Raw genomic sequence first — 20822 nt, 5'->3', positions numbered from 1 at the left:
ACATCAGTTGGGTAAACAGAAGTATTTGTATGTGTAGCACTGCAACTCCTACTAAGATGCAAATTGTGCTGCAGGGAAGATAGTTTGTGCTTTTCTTTCCTCTTCGCTTTTCTTTTTTTGACAGTCGGTTAATAAAGACTCAACAATAAGCAGCTGCCTGTGATGTCATTTGGGACTTTGTCCACAGAGCTTGTATTTACAAGTACTGAGCAACTACATAGCAGCAGCAAACCCAACTATCAGCAAACTTCATGTCTGCTGTTACTGGAGGACTTCAGTAGTGCTGTGGATGGTGTAGAAAGCTAACTCTGTTCTTCTAACCACAGACTTTTAAAGCTTAGTAAATAAATACTGGATAAACTCAAGAGAATTTCTGGACTGCAAAGACTTCTTACGCTTCTGAGTTCTCCAGGGCTGGCATGTTTTGACTGAACGGCTGCAAGTAAGACTTTTGCTGTTTTGGTGTTTTTATCATCTCTGTAAAGCTTATTTTCTCTAGGAGTATGTCAGCATTGCTATTTGTAGTTTTGCTTTAATTAAAAAAGCAGCAAGTATGTAGTTGTTAGGAGTAATTACAGCCATGCATCTGAGTGTGGTTCAGCAACAGAGTAAAGGACAAATGAAAACTTGATTCTGGCTTTTGTTTGCATGAGATTACACTGAAATGGTTCTCTCTTAATTTAAGTGATGAAACTCTAAGATTCTTAAAATCTCACGAGTACTGTCATCAATTGAACAAAAACTAGTCTGTCTTAAGATTGTTCTTTTATCTTTTCATGGTATTTATTTGAATACTCAAAATTAATTTGAAATTTTAATATAATTTCTGTACAGTTTTTAGTATAGTTTTCCTTAAAAATTGTTTTGCTCTTTATGCAGGCATTGATTTAAAGCAAAGCTTGATTATTTTTACTTTTAGCCCCTGTTCAAGTTCTGGAGGTATGTAAGTTTAAAAGAATGTCATACAGTGCTTTGAAATCTGACACCTTTTGGATAAAACAAGTTGTCAATTATGTGAGAAACAGTAATTTTTGTTTTGTTTTGAGTGTTTATGTTAGAAATCCAACAAATCCTGAAACACTGGAGGAAGTACACTGGTAAGTGCTGTGAAAAAACTGTTTCTATACTGCCTGCTGTTTGTGGGACGGAACTATGTTTCTGAACACCCATTAACTCATTTTCAGAACAACTAGCTGTGATTGTCATGGAATTATTCCCATTTTACAGAGGGGGAAACTTGCACATAGATGTGATTTATTAAAACTTAGTTTACCTACTTCAAAAGCTGGAAACAAGCCCTAGGTCTCCTGCTTCTCATTTCAATCCTTCACCAGAAGCCCGTTCTAAATTACTGCAATTTCAGTTGTAGTGGCTTTTCCAGGCAGTAACCTGATCACAGTACTGTGTATCAGGAACTCTTTTATTACTGTTTACCTCTATTTAATGACCTGTCTTTGTGGAGACAAAGCACATTTCTGACGAATGAAATCAGAAAACTATGACTGGCAAGTATATGAGGGTAAGTCAGTACAAATCAATCAAATAGGAATTGGAGGATTCCTCCTGAATTATCAGTACTATCAATTTTGTTTTTGCTTTTCTTGCTACTGACTTTGTTTACAAGGCCTCTCAGTCCTAGACAGCAACAGATTTTTGGGGCTTCCTATTAAGGTTTGGGTGGCTACAACTGCAGATGCCCCTCTCAAGTGACCCTGTATCTACGGCAGATCAAAACCTGTCTGTGTCTTCTTTTGATGTTATAATGTGACTTGGCATGTCATGTTATTGTGCAACTTAGGAGCTGTTGTTCTGTCTTTGGAGTTGAAGCATATTCTCCGGGGGGGGGGGGGGGGGGGGAAGCCCTAAATTTAGCTCCACATTGATGCCATGCTAACAGCAAAGGCTTCTGTGGTTTTGAATACACACTTAAAGAATAAAACTCTGTGCTCTTATTTAGGTGTTCATCCTCCTTCTTCAGAAATAGTATAAACAAAAAGTTTATATGTTCTTTAAAAGACCTTTTTGTAGCTCAAAAGCTTCCACTGAATGCAAGACTGAAGAACAGAGAATTATGATAGAGCCTTTCCCTGGGGAGAAGGAATGGGTTTAAGGTTAGGTGGTTTGATCCCTACCACGCTGACTCCTGTGGGCTAGTCTTTCCTTCCCTCTGTCACCTTGTGGCCAATAATGATGATCAGCTGTGAACTGATAAGGGTATTTACACTTGCAAAGTATTCAGGTATCATGTTGTCAAATGCCTACAAAATCTTCAAATTAATTAGAACAAAGTGAGATTAAAAAAATGCTCAGGCCCCACTTATCTTTCTCACTTAAATTAATTTTAAGTGCAAGTCCTAATCTTACAAATGTGAATTTTACCGCTTTTTAGGAAAACTTCATGGACTTCTCTGCTTTTGTTCTTGTGCATGAGTTGTGTATAAGTGTTTAGAGGCTTAGATTTGAACAAGTAGAAATCCTGCCCCAGTGAATGTAAAGTGGTAGGGTACAATTCCACTTCCACTTCAGTCAAGAGCAAATCTTCAGCTAATTACCTTAAGAGCAGAAGCAGACTCTCAAAACCTGATGAGCCCAAGGGCATTTGATTTTCATTTTCCTCTCTTACATTTCCCTTCTCACATTTACATTTTCTTTCTTATATTCCAGTGTAGCAAATTAGGATATAGAGCAAACTCACTTTTCAGCAGAGGAATCCCCTAGTTGAATTTTCTCTGGGTCTGAGAAATCTGCCCAAGGATACCACATATAATCTGATAACATTCTGGGATGGCATTAAAGGGGACAATTGCCAGCAGAATGTCAATTCTTTGGGCTTTCTCGCCATCTGAAAAGAAACGGAATAAGTGCAGACTCCAGCCTGTCATCATCTGACAAGTGGGACTGAGGTTGGGATAAAAGCCACAGAACAAAGGTGCCAAAGGGAAGCACAGTTGGCTGAGGAGCTTAGCGCAGCGCAGCCAGGGCCAAATGCAGCGTGCTGCTCTGCAGCTCCTGTGTGGTTCTGCACGTGTTCAGCTCCTGGCAGGATTGGAGTTATGCTGAAGAAAAATCAATGCCAAAGCTGCCAGAACACCCTTGGAAGGTATAGCATCTAATATGCAGTTTTAGTACTGAAACAGGAGAAATGTACAATGTAAATAGAACATGAACATTAACATTTGTAATACTCTGTACTGTCTAACAATACCGCTCATGTAGCATGCAGAAACCTGAATTACATTAGGTATTCCCTAATGGTTACATAAATTAGTCATGATGTTTTGGGGATGAAAAGTTAGATAGCTATTATGTGAAAAATACTTGGAATCTTTTATGATTCCATTGACTGGCATTCAGGTGAATCACATAAATGCGGTTTGTACAGCAGCAGTGGTTTCTGGAAACTGGCAGTAACATTGTCTATGGGCTATGAATGATGCAGACCCTGAAAAGCAGGTTGGATAATAAAGCAGTGGATAAAAATTATGTTGCTGAAAAATGGTCTATTAGTATTGATGCACAGCAAGAACAAATGCTACTGTTAAACTGCATGTTTGATAGGCTTTCCACAGGACAACACTATTTGTTTTCCAGAGCCAAACTAGCCTTGGATAGTGTGTGCACACAATAGGTCTGTGCAGAATCAAATACATGTCACAAATTATTTTCTTTGACAGTGCTAATTGATTATTGTAATTCATCATTATCTAAATTGTTAAATTCAACATTTTACCGTATCCTTTTGTTTCTTTGTTGCTCAGACATAATACAGATAGGAAGAGTTAATTACTGCATGCGACAACAGAGGCGAATTTCATTGTCTGCTTCACTTTGAAGCTGTGTTGAATCACCACTGTGGATTTTCAGTAATGGTGGAGAAAAGAAGGAAGCAGGAATTCTTTTGCAGTGAAGTTGCTTTTTTGGTGGTAGTTAGCATTTCTATTTTGAATAGCATTCTTTTTGCAGCTGGACTATATTGTGCTTGCTTCGCTTATACCAAGTATTACCTAATTGTGCAAACTGAAATCACATGTGTGTGTTGACCCTGTTGGGAATCAGTGGCACTCCTTGAGGAATATAGCACAACTTGACATGAGTAAAAGGATTGCATTTGCTTGTAAAATGACTTCCTCCAACAGATATGAGCACTTGGCTTTTTTCTTCAGTGCTCTGGTGATGTCCAGAGCTGGATTTGCTGGGTAAAAGGAAGCAGTGCTCTTGGTGCAGGAGCTCTAGAGAGATTAAGCGATGGCTTGATTTATGCAAATTCCTAAAGCTCCGATCTACACTGCTGTATTCTAAGATTTGATGTAACTTTGTGAAATGTGGGATCTTTTCAGCTGCTCTGAAATGATCTGACAAAATGGTTCATAGTGATAAGATTTTGGGGGGTTATTTTGCCAGTAGAGGGCCGTGTTAAACTGGATAAAATAACTCCCTCTTGGTCTCACATTTTCAGTAACAGCTTAAAGCATATGGTTGTTTTCAAGGGCAAAATGAGTAAATAATTGGATTTTTTAGAAGCTACTGAATGATTAATTATTTAAAATCAGAATCACATCACTTTTTTACAATACAACACAGTTCTGTGTCAGTCTAATTAGACTGAATTCTGTTTTTTAAAATGCATCATACCTACCTGTTTATTCTAAACTGTTCAAGGTTGATAGATACAGCCCTAGTAAGTCATTAAGCTGACGTGATATACAGCAGCAGCATGTGCTTTTTCTATAATGACACAAATGAGAAAAGAATTGTTTTTCAGAGTCACAATCACGTTTGTTTTTGATGTGGCCTCTAAACTAGCAGTCATTATTCAGACTCTAGTGCTGCAGGAGTTGACCTTTGGCAAAATATTTTGTTATCCTCAATCTTTTATACAGGCCTTCTGTGAACTGTGCACAGCTCTCATTTTGCTGATTGCATTTAAAGTCATTTATGGCACAGTGTTTGCCCTTCTAGCAGATGTTAAAGGATTCCCTGCCTCCCCCCTTAAAGGCTACTCCTCCGCAGCATCTAATTATAACCTACACAAAAGATTAACAGATGTTATAATTGTCTTTACTCATTGATTAAATAGTTTCTGCATGATTTGCTCTCTCTTCCCCTCATTGCTGATTTGTGAGGTCTTTCTGGATGAGTCTTATGCATCTGCAGTTTGTTAATGGTGGCTGTCTTCAGTTTTTAACTTTTTGGGTTTGTGGTTAAGTCTGAGCAGGTTATAGATGTTCTTCTGGACAATGTCACAGAAGCGTGTTAGAAATGGGTGTGTGAATATTTGCTTTCATTTCACACATTCCTGTTTTTCCTCTTCCTTTTAATCATTCCTCCTGAAATGTACGTAAAAAGCAGACTAATTTTAATGCATATAAATTGAAGACCGAAGGGGTAAATGCTGAGATTTGCTTAGCAGTACTTTTGTCCCTATATTTCAGTTGTCACTTGCAGAGGACATTAGTGGCTGAGGAAACCAGTTTAAGAAGAAAATTCCTAGTAGAAGAAAATTTTTAGTAGGACTTTCCTAGTAGGACCATTACAAAACTTTGGGTTTGCTTGGGGGTTTTTGTGTGGTTCTCTCCTCTTTTCACTTTCTCACAAAATTAAGGTTACTTGATTCTTGAGCTAAAAAAATCTCTTCTCTGTTGTGTTCCCACATTGAGATGAGGGCTTTTTTCTTAGGTGGATCCATAGTCCTCCCACAGAACAACAGTGCCGAGCTTAACAACTGTTGTTCTATGTTCTTATAAATCTTTTAGCATCTTGAACTAGGTCAGACCAAACAATGTTTCTTTTCAGAGAGGTGAAACATCTTGCACACGTATTTTCACTACTGGGGATATGCTTGTACTTAAATGTCCTTGCCTGTTGTTTGGATTCCATATAATGTTTTCCTTACATCTTTCATTGACACAGATGTGAGTCATTGGCAAGGCCACAAAGATTTCCATGATAGTCTCTGAACATCCCACAGTTCTACGAAGCTGCATCTGTTGTAGGGCCTCAGCTTGAAATGCTCTGCCTTGCCTAGTTCAGAATTAGTGTAAAAAGAAAGCAAAGTCAGTGGAGACCATTTTCTCACAAGTTCTCTGACAAAACCTCTGAATGGCTTAAAGAAGAGAAACAGGTTAAGGGCTTGAGGCTTCAATTATGGGCTTGGTTATTCATGAGCCATAAAATATTGTGCTGTTCCCCTTGCCCATCCCCCAAATCCTATTCAAACATAAAACTGTTGCCTTGATTCCTAGTCAGAGAAACCACGTCATGTTGAGATTGGGCATACCTTCTCCTATCAAAACCCTTTTTGTATTTTTGGATACCAAAAATACTCAAGTTCTGTATGGATGTCTGGGAATATTGACTCCATTACTGCAGATTCATGGATATGTGGGACATCCTGTGTGATTCTGCTTTGTTGATACTGTGTGGAAATATATTCTCTTTACAGTCAACACCATACATGGCACTGGCTGTGGGATTTTGCAATATAACGTACAGGGCTCTAGGTTTTTATCAGTTTTTAAAGTTGATCTTTTACTTCTAATTCATGAGTTTTATTAGCCTGAATAATAATCTTTGCAGTCCACAAAAGCATTTGTCTGGGGATTCAAAACTGCTCTACAAACAGAGGTACTTTGTTTGTGGGATTAACAAAGAACACTGTATCCTCCTTGTTTTTAAATGCCATCTCAGTGCTCCTAAATACTTTCCATTTATGAGCTGGGGGGAGCAGGTTATAGATTCATAATAAGAAAATTCCAACTGTGCTTGCAACGTGTATTTTAATTATATAGACACCTGTCCACTACCAACTTGTAATATTTCATAGAGGTCACTGAACAGCCAGCTGATGGAAATGATTTTTATTCAATACCAACCTGGGCTGAGTTCGAAACACTGATCCAGAGGTGAAAAGCTAAAATCCCAATTACCAATAATCAGATCTATCCAATCCCCATATTATGCTGGTGGTAAAAAGCCTAGGTGCTCTTTGCAGTTACACATGAGAAACATTTAGAAATTACCAGAAGTTTGGCTAAATCATTAAGGATTTTTAACATCCACTAGTAGCTGCTACTGAGGGAAAGTATTAAAGTGAATCCTGGTCTAACATTTTAATAAACAGCTCTCTGTTCTGTCACTGGCTGTTAGCCCTAGCATTTGAGACTAAGATCTTCATCTTTATTATAAGGTTGCGCAAGTAAATGAAAGACAGCACCAAATGAACTGAAAAGAAGAGACAGCAGTAGCACAATCTACAAAGTCTCGGGCTGGCCATTCTCCTTGTCTCCCTGCTTGAGAATCTGCAGTCTTGTCTTATATTTAATTATGTGCCTTTCCTAAAACTAATAACTTCCTTCCCTTAAGCTGCAATTCTGTCATGGCATTATTGATTGGGAATACATCATGATGTTCATAGGAAACCATTTCTGTCATTTATATTTACCAATCTTTAATCAAGTGAATTGCTTTTCTTCTCGATCACCACAAAAATCTCCTGTCACAAGAAAAAGCTTTAAACAGACATTGATAAGAATTTATTGAATGGATTATAGTTTTCAGCACAGCCCTGAGAAAGGAATGGTTCATAAGGTACACAGCCATGGGCAGCACGACAACCCAGAGGCAGGCGTATACCACAAAGACTAGGCAGTGTTTTCCTTGCTCTTGGCAGGGAAGTAATCTTTCTGTCTCCCTAGTAAAGCACTAAAGTCTCACTTTCACCCACTGGCTATTGTCTGTTGTGGAAACAAGTTATTCTTTACTTGTTTTACTTATTCCTCTCTGCCTGAACTCTAGGTTTGGATCCTGTGTGTTACAGGGGGATTCTGAGCTTGGGTGCACAGTTCAAGAGCTTATAACTTTAGGGAGCATATTCGAGACACGCCCCCCCCCCGCCCAGGTATCTAACTTAACGAGCAGCAGGAGGAGGCTAGATCTGCTTAGCTCTTATCCTGTTCAGCTGAGATGGGGTGGCTTACCCAGGCAAGAGGCAAAGCAGAGGTTAAGATTTAACTCAAAGGATCCTCACCCAAGAAGACAGGAAGGATATTACACCTCCTTGTGGGTTTAGGACACGCCCTTGGGCAAGAAGTCCTATGAAGACCCCACCTGGCTTCCTCCTTTATTTCCTCTTCCCCTTCCTGGAGTCCCATTCAGTGGTCCTCTTCTCTCCGGTAGCTCCAGGTAACATCAGTGTGAGCCAACAGGGAAAACCAAAGGTGAACAGCACTAAAGGCGGCAGCATCCTGCTTAAGACTCCCAACAATTACAGAAAAAAAGGGGCCTATTCTAAATTAAAAAAAAAAAAAAAAAAATAATGCTGCCTTAATGCTTCCTGGTTTGCCCTGCAGGGGGGCTAGGTTTAAATCTGTGGAGGGAGTTGAGGATATCTGGCTCATCGCCTACGTAGCTGCTTTCAGTTCGTTGGTGGCAGACTCTTCTCTGCCTTTTTGTTGGGTTTAATTCTGTCCTGGCTGCATTTCTACAATCAGATTCATTTTGACAGAGTAGCCAAGAGGTGAATGAGAACTGAGTGTCTTCTGCTGCATTGTGCAGAAGAGAAAGAAATATTCACCTGTTTGGGTGCATAGTGATTTACACATCTGGTACATAGAGAAAAGTAATGACACAGAGCAGCAGCACTAATAGAAAGTTTTACTATTAAAGTCTTTGACAAAGAAGAATTATTCTGTAAATGGTGTTTATATATACTATACATTACTACCTTCACAATATAGCGGAGAAACAGAGACAGCAGAAGTTAGTGAATCAACCTAAACCACCCACTCAAGAGCAGGGATCCAACTCAAAATATGGGCAAATGTTTTGAGCTTATCTGAAATGAACCAAGTACACTTTCTTCCTTGCTTATGTCCAAAACTATTTCTCCCTGTCCCCCTCCCTGCAATTAATAAACTTTATGCAGAACAAAATACTTTAAAAGGTAGTATTTAGCCTCAAAATGCACTTCAAAATTCTAAGTGGATCATTTAGAACATGCAAGTGTATTAGTGCTTTCCCCTTCCCCACTAAAAATACTTTTTTTTTTCAGCGAAAATTCAAGCTAAACAGTAATGCAACTTTGTTTATTCCAAGACTGGAGGTGCATAAACTACAATCTTAAAAGCTTTATCTAAACCTGCACGGCATTACTTCCAAGAAAGAATCTAGGGGAAAGAAAAATAAATTGAGGCATTAACATGAATTCTATGAGAAAAAGTGGAAGAATAATCCTGTGTCACCAGATTGCTACCACAAACAAAAACATCTTTCAGATTCTAGTGAATGATGAACTTCTGAAATGTCAGTATTTTTTTTCTTTTGTGCTACTTTTGGTAGTTCAATGATTTTACTTTGCATTCTAAACGGACAGATGCTTGAGAGACTAGAGAATTTTAATAGTATGCCTCCTCTTTTTCTAATATTTTCTGGATATTACTGTATCCATAATCCCAAATTGTTGGATTATTATTTGTGATGGCACACTATAAGTTCTCTCCCATTCCACTTGGTAGAACTGAGTGCCGATGAGTTAGACTGGTAGAATGACATAAAACATAGGAGAGTTATGAACCTTTTAAGTAGGAAATTCATGAATGTTTTTTAATTTACATTTTTATTAAGTTCTGGCAGATGGAAAAATTAGAAATTGTTGTGTGACAGCCTGTCTTCACATTGAGAAACTGGAGTAAGTACTGCTAGCAGCTGACTGCATGGGGGGAAGAATGGGGTGGCTCTTCCCCCCACAAAGCAAAAGCTTTCACTCTAATTGTCTCTAATGGGGATCAACCACTGCAGTGTATAAAGAGAGACTCTGAGAAGAAAGGGAGAGAGGGCGCTCTTCTTCCCTCCCAGGGTCTTCAGACAACTCATTCCTGGCAGCATCCTCACTTTCAGTGTATTTTATTGTACTTCATTATGCATTAATTTTTTTATATGACAAGTGTTCCTTTGATTATCTGGGAATCCATCTGTATTGGATTTCACTTTAGGTAATTTCTTCAGATACTCAGCATCATTTTCCCCTCTTTATTTCTTTTCAACCTATTGTCAATAACCTAATCAATTCCTCACTGTTTCTAGTGTTAGTATACACCTCTCAAACTTGCGTAGATGGTCATTCCTTCCCATTTTAGTCTCCTCTTTGTCATTGTTTGAAACTACTATGAAAGGACTTGTTAATTGTTTCCCACCAAGTCAATACTTAATCGTCTTTGGTGCTATTGTCTGAATTCCATCCAGTTTGTCTCTATCCTTTTGGCCCAGAACTGAAATCAGTGCTTCAGATGAGATCGCTCTAGAATTGCAGAGAAAAAACAGTGAAGGGCTGTTCGGTATGCCAACACTGTTCAGTGTTCTGTCACCATCTAAGGAAATATGGATGAGGACAGAACATCTTTCATTTTTAACATTTTCATAATAGTTTTCTTGGCCATAAGCTGAAGATGGAGTTTAATCAATGTGTATCTGTTCCTTCTAATTTTACATTCTTGATATCCCACAGTCCTACATGCTGTGTTGTGTAAGAATAAGTGAATTGGAATTGGCTGGGGAAATCTCCCTGGGGTTTTTCTTTATGTATATTCATTGATGTGTAGGGAATACATCCCACAACAAAACTGAAGGTGGTAGAGCCGAGTCGCACCCTGTCACCTTTCTGCTCTGAACATGAACGTGAAGGAGAGATGTTGCTGAAGTGTGTTTGGGAACTCTGGAGCTGAATTCCTTTGGGTCTGATCCTTGGATGATGCTAGGTTGGCTGAAATGAGAGCAGACTTCTAGCTTCTGCAAAGGCTGAACAGCCGGGGAGCCAGCTGAAGGGTTTTAGTGCCCACCCTTACAGGAGCTAAGCTAGTTCTGGCACCTCCAGAGTCAGCCCTGGTATCATGTCTCTTCTATGTGTCTTGTCTGTAGCAGTGAACAGAGGTGACGGCAGAGTCCAAGGAACTGCAGCTGTAGTCATAAGCTGACCTAACTGTACAGATTTACAGGACTCAGTGAAGGTATTGGCACAGCAAAATGAGTAATGTATGAAGATTTTTTTTGATAAAAATATGCATGGTGTCCTGTGTGGGAAGCACCTGGAGCTGCTCAGCCTAATGAGGCTGCATGTTCTTGCTTCGTTCCCATGCTACAGTCTATTCTTTCAAACCAGGGGCTCAGTTCTGATTTGGCTGGCACTGGAAGAGATCAGTGCTGCCTTTCCCCTCTTGTTCTTCCCCAGGCTGGACTTTAGTCAAGGTGGGGCGGAGGAGCTATTTTCAAATTGAAATCAGGTGAGTTGAGCCCTTTCTCAGTTATCCTCTTCCCAGGTCATGGAGGGATGACATGTATTTCACTGTACCTTATATTCCCTCATTTTTCATAGGACAGAAAGGGATTATGAGTTTGATTCAACTTCTTTTCTGGGCTGTTATTGAACTAATGCCTTCATTATAAAGTTATTGCCTGTAAATGTAAGGATAGGCCCTGGCCCACTGGGAGCGTCTGTACAGCAAGGTGAAATGTGAGACACCGTGTTACAACCCACAAAACCCTAGACATTAGAAACAAATTCTGCAGTCTAGATGTTGAAATATTCCCTCTGATGCAAATGACTGGTTATCTAAGGAGGATGTGCAGAGCTGGGTGCTGAAGACACTACTAGTAACTGAGGAAATATTTTTACAACACTTATTTTATAATGGGAGCTCTCCTTTAAGCCACGTGAACATTTTGAAGTGTTATCCAGTGCTCTGTGGAACAAAACCAGATGTCTGAACACTATCACTAAGTTAAGATGATTTTAATAATTCCTCATATCCATGAGCTGAAATACATCAGTAAATAAATGATCCTTCATTGCTTTCATCTCTGTTGCCAGGGAGGACCAAACCAAGTAGCATTCATATGGGACACTTCATCTCACAAAACTGCTTTCATTCACCAAAATGTACTGTTAGAAAAATGTTTGTAGCAAAATACTTCATTGTGCATAGACTGCAAAAAGAGTGACTGAGAAACAAGAGCGATGATGGTGACAAAAAGCTCCTAAGTATATTCAGTCTCTGCTGTCTGACGGGCTTGCGTTCAGATCACGGAGCGATCCCGTGACCGTTGCAGCCATCATCCCTTTTAGCAGTGCAGGTGGAAGGGGCGGAGTGTGCCCAAAGAACTGATGATTTTTAGTGGTCCCTCTGGACTATGAGTAGGACAGATGGGCAGGCAGAAGAGATGCTGCCTGAAATGCATCTGTGTGAGAGAAGACGGGATCTTTAGGCACACTTCACAAGCACCTAGTTCTAGTTTCAAAAATTGAATTGGCAATCCACCGCTGCTTACGGCAGAGGCTCTGATACAGGTCTCACACATAGGTTTGAAATTCTTGGACTTTTTTGAGTAGTGACTTGATTTACATCAATGAAAGAAAAATGAGAAGAAAACACAAATCAAACTGAGCAAAATGTGGGAAACTTGACCACATATTTTAAATTCTTCACTCTAGTTAGTTGTCTGTCAGACTGATTCAGATGTTGTATTTAATTGCATGCATTTTTCCGAACATTGCAACATATTAGATGAATACATATGAATTTGGTACGTTATTGGCCTCCTAAACTGGATGCCACTGCCTCTGATGAAGATTTGAATTCAGTGTTTGAAATCTAATGAGATTCCGGTTTGGGTCTCTGCTGCCAGCCATTTTACCATGAGAAACAACTAGCTCTAATGATGATGTACTAGACTACAGAAGTTGCATCCACTTGATGCCAGAGGCATCTTTATTGGGATATAAACGGGACATTTGGTTTTGAACCTCAAAATCTTCACGTAACCCTTCAGGTCTATGAATAGTAACAGTGAAATTTGCTCAGGTCCTGCAGTTCAGCTTTTTCAGGTGCCTGGAACTGCCGGTTCCTGACCTAAGCTTGGCTGTGGTTCCCAATGGAGACAAATGTGTGTTGAAGCCCCCAGAGGTGGCTGTTGCTGTTGCTGTGTTCAGAGCATGCCTTTTGCAGATTAACAGTCCAGATTGCAAGACATTGCTGAAAGAGGCTCAATGGCTAAAGCTTTACCATATAATAACCTATATAATGTAATTTATACTAATATATAGTAATAACTAATATATAATAACGAGTGGTTAGAAACTCACCCAAGAAATGGGAGCTTTGGATTTTCAGCCTTCTTTGGATTTCTTCAGCCTGAGTAGCCTCAGTCTTGCTTGGATATCACTTTCTCAGACACAGATTTTACAATGTTTAAAAGGATTTGATTTCAGTGTAGGAACTAAGGATACACAAACACCATTGTCATAATCTGGTTTTTATTGATGATAACACTGTAATATATCCTTTTCTTCTATGCTGTCCTGACAGCAGATTCATGCTTTCTGTCTGCTTATCTTTCATCATTTTTGTCTCAATAATTTTATTGCCTGATATGAATGCTTCATATGTCCCATAAAAGCAAAGAGGGGAGGGTAATCCTTTGACCTTTCCAGCATTCTTTGGTGTAATTTACTGGCGATTCTTCTCTTCCCTGCGGCATGGCCCTGGAACCCCATGATAAAAATGGACAGCCAATCCAAACAGAAAATGCAGAAAAGGTTAACGCTTTTATTATGTTAGTCTATAAATGTTCATAGTTTTTTTTTTTTGTTTTTTTTTTTTTTTTTCCTGCCAGAAGAAAATGAGAGCTGAAAATGGCAATGGATGAATCATACTTATTACAGAATACGGAAATGATATCGGTTCAACCTGTTCTTGTTAATGCTGAAAGAACGTAATCTTGTGCCCTCTCATTTTATGTCACTGCAACCCACCTTATCCTCTTAAATGAATGCATGCATCCATTTAATTAACCTGGTGAGATACTGAGATATAAATCTTTTAAATGCTTCTCATGCAATTCATCTTGACAGCTGTCGTAGTAATAACATCTTTAATGCCATATTCTTTATTTTCCCATTTATTGAAATTCCTGGTATTATTTTGAGAACACTGATAGGTCTGCTAGATTTAAGCCCTTAATCTTAACTTGTTTAAATCCTAGAACCAATGCTATAGAAAGCTTTACTGGTTGTTTAGTTTGCTGAATAAATGGAAGATTATCTTGCATGAAGAAAGCATAAATGTATTTTGAAAACTGTGGTTGAAACAGGGTGGAATTTAGTAGCTGAGACACTTTATTTTAAATACTGTTTCTAGAACATTGTACTAAGAGTCTGTTCTTTGCTGGCAAGCTGTCACCAGTCAAAAATTTCATGAGACCGTCCTACGTGCTCTACTGATTCCCTTTTCAAGGGATGGGGTAAGGGCAGGACTGATCCACAGCATTTGGCTCTTAAATTAGTCAACCCTCAGTTTCTTTGTAGACTGCCATGTGTCAGTGTCATCGTACTTAATTAAAATCACAACAAAGATAAGAAGGTTCCTTGCCTAGCTCTGGCCCTTCCCACACTTCCTTGGGGCTACTTTATCATGGCCTTGTGGATGACCACTGGACAGTTTTCAACCAGAACTAGAGGACCACTGGATTAGGGAGTGTTTTGGATCACAAGATAACCTGCAGGGCATGGTTGGCTCTGAGTGCTGCCTGTACAGTTCCAATATCCCATGGAATAGATTTAGAGATCGTAAAAAAATAGGGGTGTATCAAAATTAATTATCCCACAGCAAAACAAAAAAAGAGAACTAGTAAAGAAGCTTTTTCCACCTAGATATTTTCTGACTGACTTGATGTATTTTTTTGTTTTAAATATAATTTTCCAAAGTCAGTCAGACTATCTAGATATGTAGGCAGAATGGTATAGCAGTTGTGTTTGCCGCCTTGTAATTCCCTTAGTATTCTACTTATCTAAGCATTTTAAGTTCCTGCATTGGAATTTTTCTAATTTAATTAACTCATTAAAGCTGGCACATGGCACATTCTCCTTCCCTCTCTGCAAAAATGCAGCTTGCTTATCTAAATAGCAACCTAATCCAGTGGGTGTGAATGTACAATATATACATTAACACTAACAAACTGCTGACCAGCCTAAGCAAATACCTGGGAGTACTGGGCATTAGGCAGGCAGGCCCTGCTTACGGCATTGCTATGAAATACACTGTAGGCAAAACAAAAAAACAATTTAGCTAAGTTTCAGGTTGCAGAAATGCCGATGTCCCTGTAGTTTTCTATTTCCCAAGTGTTGAAGTCTGAAACATCAGCTCAACAGAGAATTTTGGAATTATTTTTCCACTTTATTGCTTAAAGTCATGACCAGGGTAAATACCATGATGGGGAGAGATAGGGGTGTGGTAATGAAACCATTTTCATGGATCGCTTTTAATCACTAGGCAGAATTTTCTCATCTTTTGTGAAGGTGGGGTTTTCTGCTGTTACTGCTCTGATGGTTTGAAGGCTCTACCACTTTAAAAAAAAAAAACACAAAAAAACCAAGGGAAATACCCAAAAAGCTTAGTGCAAACCTAGCAATTTTGACTCATCTATGCCTGGGAAGATATATGTAGCGATTTTATAGAACTGAAAAGTCTTTGATCTGTTGAATACACATCAACTCCTTAATTCTGGAATAGTTTGGGGTTTTTTTTCCAATTCTGAAAAGGCCCAGACAAACCGTACCATACTTATTTACCCCTTTTCCTACAAAGACCACAACAAAAGCAAGCATACGCACATTGGTGTTAGCACCAGAACTGGCAAAAGAAACACAGCCGGACAGTGACAGATTCAATTCAATTCAATTAGGTTCTTAGAAAACTGAATCACTCCAGAAATTGGTAATGAGATATAAAATCTTTCACCCTTAGGTCACCTGTTCATTTTAACTAACATTTGCATTGATGACAATCTTTACTTTCTCATAGCTGCTTCCTGACCTATGCTAGTGATATTATTTTCCTTCTCCTTTCCTTGCTGAGGGATAATACCAGTTCTGATTATTCCCTTTTAGTCTTAAATTATGACTGCTAAACAAGCAGGACTATCAGAGTAGAAAAAAGTGCTTAATGGTAATGACTGTATAACTTTGGCCTTATTCTGTTACCCAACAGTTTGATGTCCACATCACAAAACCTGTCGTCTTGTTAACACCTCAGAAAGACAAGCAGACTGCTGAGAGGGAATACCTTGCTGCCCTACAAGTGTTTTGGCTTCTGGCAGTGTTAAGGTGTGCAAAGCAAAGGGTGGGGAGGCTGCATTATATCTAGCCTGAATTTAAATGAAAGGATGCTAGTTGGCAGAGCTGTCATTTGTTGTGTGTCATAACTGCTAAATTTATACTAATTTGTAAGAGACAGAAAAATAAATACAGTCCGTTTCCGGCTACCAAAGAGATATACTGTGTGCTAGTTCCCAGCTGGCATATGTTGGCATAGCTCTGTTGAAATGTAACTGCAGTTTCAAACTGTCTGAAAATACCTTGGATGCTTATCTAAGGAATATAATGTTATACTTTTTCATCAGCTAAAGCAATATACATCAATCATCCTTTGTTACTGCTAGAAATGAAGAAGGTATTATAATCCAAGAAATTTCTTGCATAGCTTTTAGAGAGTGCTTTTCTATGTTAATCACACCGTTTCTCCAGGGCATAGTTTTAGAGCCGTCTCCTGAAGTAATGAACATTCTTGTATTGAGTACTAAAAATACGATGCTTTAGTACATATAATCAAGCTGATGCTTCTGGCTTGCTGGCTTTATGAACAGTGAGGGTATACCATACTGAAGCAAGATTCCACTTAGGTCTTCCCCTGAGTTTTTTCTGTGCCCGTACAAAACCTTCTTCCCTGAGCTCAGTGCAAAACTGAGAAGACAGTAAGCAAACATCTGGGACTTGCATTCTCTTAGACAGATCCCCATACAATTCTTAAGGATACAGGCTTAATCGCCGAGTGCCTCTAACTTCAGTGCCTTCCCCAATACGCTCAGCATAGATGAACTCTATAGTCCTTTAGAGAAGAGCCCTACAGCGGAAAAATTTCCTGCAGCACAAAGAACTGTAAGATGTGCCCCCAAAGATTTGGCAATGTACATATGTGGGTGTAGTATCAGTGACGACACCATAAATCAGAAGTGACTTTGTGGTAGTTCACAGTTCAGCTGAACTAAATGGGACAGTCAAGATCTGAATGCTGATCACTGGCGTTTCCGCTGTAAAGATACTGACAAGCAAATTAGAGAAGGGGGATAAATTTCTACAGTCTGTTCTCTTGGTAACACAAAAATAGTATTTCTGATAATTGGGCAAACTGATTCTCAGTGCTTTTACATTTCAAGACTGTTCCATCTGGATGACAGTTCTCTGCTGAGCTTCCTGGCGGATGTGTTAGCTCCATTTTGAATTGTTGTGTCTATTGGTTGGTCTCAGAGGAAGATGGATTTACCTGAGAGGGTCATCTTTTTTCTGTGTGAGAAGTAGTATGATGCACAAAAACAACCATTCCAAGATGGAAACTTGTTCCATTTTTGTTAAGTACTTCACTCTGATGATCAGTTTTCTTTATAGGCCTCCTGAGTTGGGTACTTTGAGTTACCAGCTTATGTTGGTACAGGTGATGTATTGTATTATCTTGTCTGATAATTACCTTTGATTCAAAACTTTAAGTGGGTTCAGCCTTAGGTTGTTAACCCTTCAGGAGAGATATGTGGCAGCCTGCTAATGGTAACATGCCGGGAGATTTGAGCTTTCATGGTGTCTGTGTGGGAAGGAGTGGAGTCTGCAGGACTGAGGCTGCTTCACCTGCACATGAGTAGGTCCACGTGCTGTGCTAGGTAGGGCTACAGTAAATCCACTACTTGAAGTGCCAAAAGCAGCATAGCAAATAAGCCATAGGAATAATAATAAGCCTTTCTTCTTTACTTCTAAACCAGAATTTGGGGTGGTTCCAGCAAATACCTGCAGACAGAAACTTCAGGCACTTACTCATATTAAACATTTGACCTTCTACAGGGATAAAACTAGCTTCAACTGTAGCTCTCACTAGCTCACTACTAAGTTTTCTGTGCTCACTGATCAACAAAGACTCCTTTGGTGGAAGTCATGCTCTCCAGGCAAGATGAATGATACAAAGATTACATAAGCTCTTTCTTTTGCTAATTTCTGGCACAATCACAAGAACAGTGTAATACATGGCCTCTGTGTTTGTACAAATCTGTTGTGGTATTTCTTTTGAGACATGATAGCTAATCAGGAAACAATGGTAATTATGTGATAGCACACCACTGAGATTCCGTATTAGGTGAATTAAATAGTGTGTGTAGCTTTAGGATTGGTACTACAAAAAAGAAGCAAGGGCTTACAGGTAAACCTGGGAAAAAACCACAAGGCGGGAATGACCAAAGTGCAATAACTGAGATTTTCCTACCATTGTGTGTACATGTTCTCACTGCATGTGTTCTTTAGATGAAGGTGTACAGAGGCTAATTTTTATCCATTTTGGAGAAAATGGCCTGAATTCTGGTCTTGCATAAGTGTAAACCAGAAGTACAAAGCCAGTGTAGGAGACACCAGGTGCTGTTTAATAGAAGGATGAATTTACCACTGGATGGCTTGGTAGCCGGACCAATTACGGTTTCCCCGTGGGAAGTGTTTTACAAGAAGAGTCCCAGTTGTGATGCCCACATTGTATCTGATGATCCCAGTTTGCCTGCCTCTGGAACCCCTCTGAATTCCAGCTGGCTTCCGAGGCTTAGCCCGGGGCATCCTGCTCTCCTTGCAGGTGGCCTGGGCTTGGCCCAAGTTCAGACTCCTGTGTGCCCTCCTGGCAGAGCATTTGAGGACAACTTGAGGAAAGAGTTGTGGTGGTTTTATCTGCTTGATATCGCCACGGTGACAAATAGGATCGTTTACAGGTGCATGAGAAGTTAAGTCTATCCATAGGCATGCAAATATATCTGGAGGGCACATGCAAGTCTTCTTTTGGGAATGCCGGCTGTGTTACCCTACAGCCAAGCCCAGTAGTATTCATGCATCATTTTCAGTTTGTGACTGAAGGTGCTGTTCACAATAAGTAAAAAGGATCAGAAACAGACAGATTTGTCTTTTGCTTTAGTCTTGTTTTTCAGTCAAATGCAGTGAATTTCTTGAGGTTTAGCATTAAGCAGTGCTGTATGAATATCTCAACCTTACTAGAATTATGTTTTTAAATAGGCTTTCACATCAAATCTTTACTAAAAATTGTGGACAAATGCCTGTAGTGAAAGCTCTTTGTCCTTAATGAGAGTTAGCCCAGATTAAGAGATATAGGATGTTGCCCTCTGATAGAGTAAATGCAGTCATTATGAGATGCAGGAGAAAATTCCTGTATTTGGTTCTGTATTTATGAGCGTACCAGCCTGCCTTAATTTAGGCTAGATTCTGATTTCTGTTATTGTTGTACTACTTTATGTAAATCCTGAATAAATTCATTACCTTTGCCCATGTTGCTGAATCACATATGATAAATATTAACTTAAAATACAAGCTAAAATTTTCAAATACATATATCATCAGGAACATTTAGGAAAAGAGAGAGCTGGTAGTTGTTACTTGTAAGCTGTGATTTTGTTTTAGTAGAAACCACCACCCAGGAATAACCAAACCCTACAAAACTGGAAAGACTAATTCCATCTGCGATAGCTTTACGGGGTGAAGTTTCCTGGCCATTCTGTACAGGCAGTGGGACTGATTATCACAGCAGAATCTTTGACTTTAAAAACGTAAGGAAAGTGCTGAGGGCATTTGTCTCTCATTAAGGATAATGGGAGTTGAAAGCTTTTAGAACTCTTCAGGATTAGGTCCAAAATTTGTACATCATAGTAGCAGCACAGATGTGCCAACAAGCAGGGCTTACTGAGGAGTGCAATTAATGTGAAACGAACTGTTTCCCTCCCCGCCTCTCCCTCCCCAGCCCCAGGTAGTTCATTAGCTCTGTAAATCCAGCTCCCAGCCCAGTTCAAAAAAGACTATGAAAACATGGGGTGTATCGATAAAGACAGTAGTAGCAGATTTTTTTTTTTTTATTTGTTTTTAAATTCTTTGAGAAGTGACCCAAACATATTGGTAATATTTCTATCTGGAGAGTTTAGCTTTTTTGGCACAGAAAATTTGTTCCTGGAACACAGCCTACTATAGACACAAAGTCATTAGCTGCTGGGTTATTACAAAGTTAATGATGAAAGACAGAAACTGTTAAGTAAGATATTGAAATGTGCATTTAATATTTTTTTTTTGCAGCGATGCTGGAAACAGTCTGACATCTCTAGTTGATCAAGAGGAAAACAAATAACCTCAGCTATGGAGAGAAAAAGACAGCTACAGAAAAGGGAATTTGGGAAAAGACTTTCTCTGGACAGCAGTCTTGTGGTAAGAATGAATATTTATTGAATTTACTGAATATGTCTTCTGTCATAAAAACATAGCTGTTAAGAGGCAATACTCATAATGATGTAAATTTTAAAGGTGTTTATCTATTCATCACAATATTGCAACCTTTTGTGGCTTTTTTTTTAAGATTCTCCAGAGCAGAAGTGCTGGAGGAATTTTACAGCATCCTAAATAGAAACTTGTTATCATATAGAAGCATGTCCCTCAATTCACTGGATTTACACAAGAAAGGAATCCAGACAAATATACCAATCTTGTAATTAAAATCCTACTCAGTCTCTGTGGGATCACTCTGTATCACTTTATACTTAGTGTATGAGAGCTGTAGGTAGCCTGGGTCATCTAATCAGAAGTGCTTGTTTTACTATTGAGGATACTAGGAAAAATTTGTTCACCATAGTGAATGTATAAACTACACTAATGTCACCTGAAAGAGAAACGTAAATGCCACATACTGTAAAATAATTGGTTTTGC

General features: G+C 39.1%; 1 protein-coding gene across 1 annotated transcript in view; it reads left to right on the top strand.

The window, feature by feature from the left end:
- The first annotated feature begins 274 nt into the window (after positions 1–274).
- NCKAP5 (NCK associated protein 5) overlaps positions 275–20822 on the top strand; it is a 394263-nt gene continuing 373715 nt past the window's right edge. The window contains exons 1-2 of the mRNA XM_049805372.1: positions 275–442; positions 20198–20326. Coding sequence (XP_049661329.1) covers positions 20258–20326 — 69 coding nt within the window. The 5' untranslated portion in view covers positions 275–442; positions 20198–20257. The remainder of the gene's footprint in view (positions 443–20197; positions 20327–20822) is intronic.

This window comes from Accipiter gentilis, chromosome 1, assembly GCF_929443795.1.
Source record: "Accipiter gentilis chromosome 1, bAccGen1.1, whole genome shotgun sequence".
Classification (NCBI taxonomy): domain Eukaryota; kingdom Metazoa; phylum Chordata; class Aves; order Accipitriformes; family Accipitridae; genus Astur; species Astur gentilis.
Note: the sequence above shows the minus strand (reverse complement) of the source record. Positions and strands in the feature narration are given on the sequence as shown.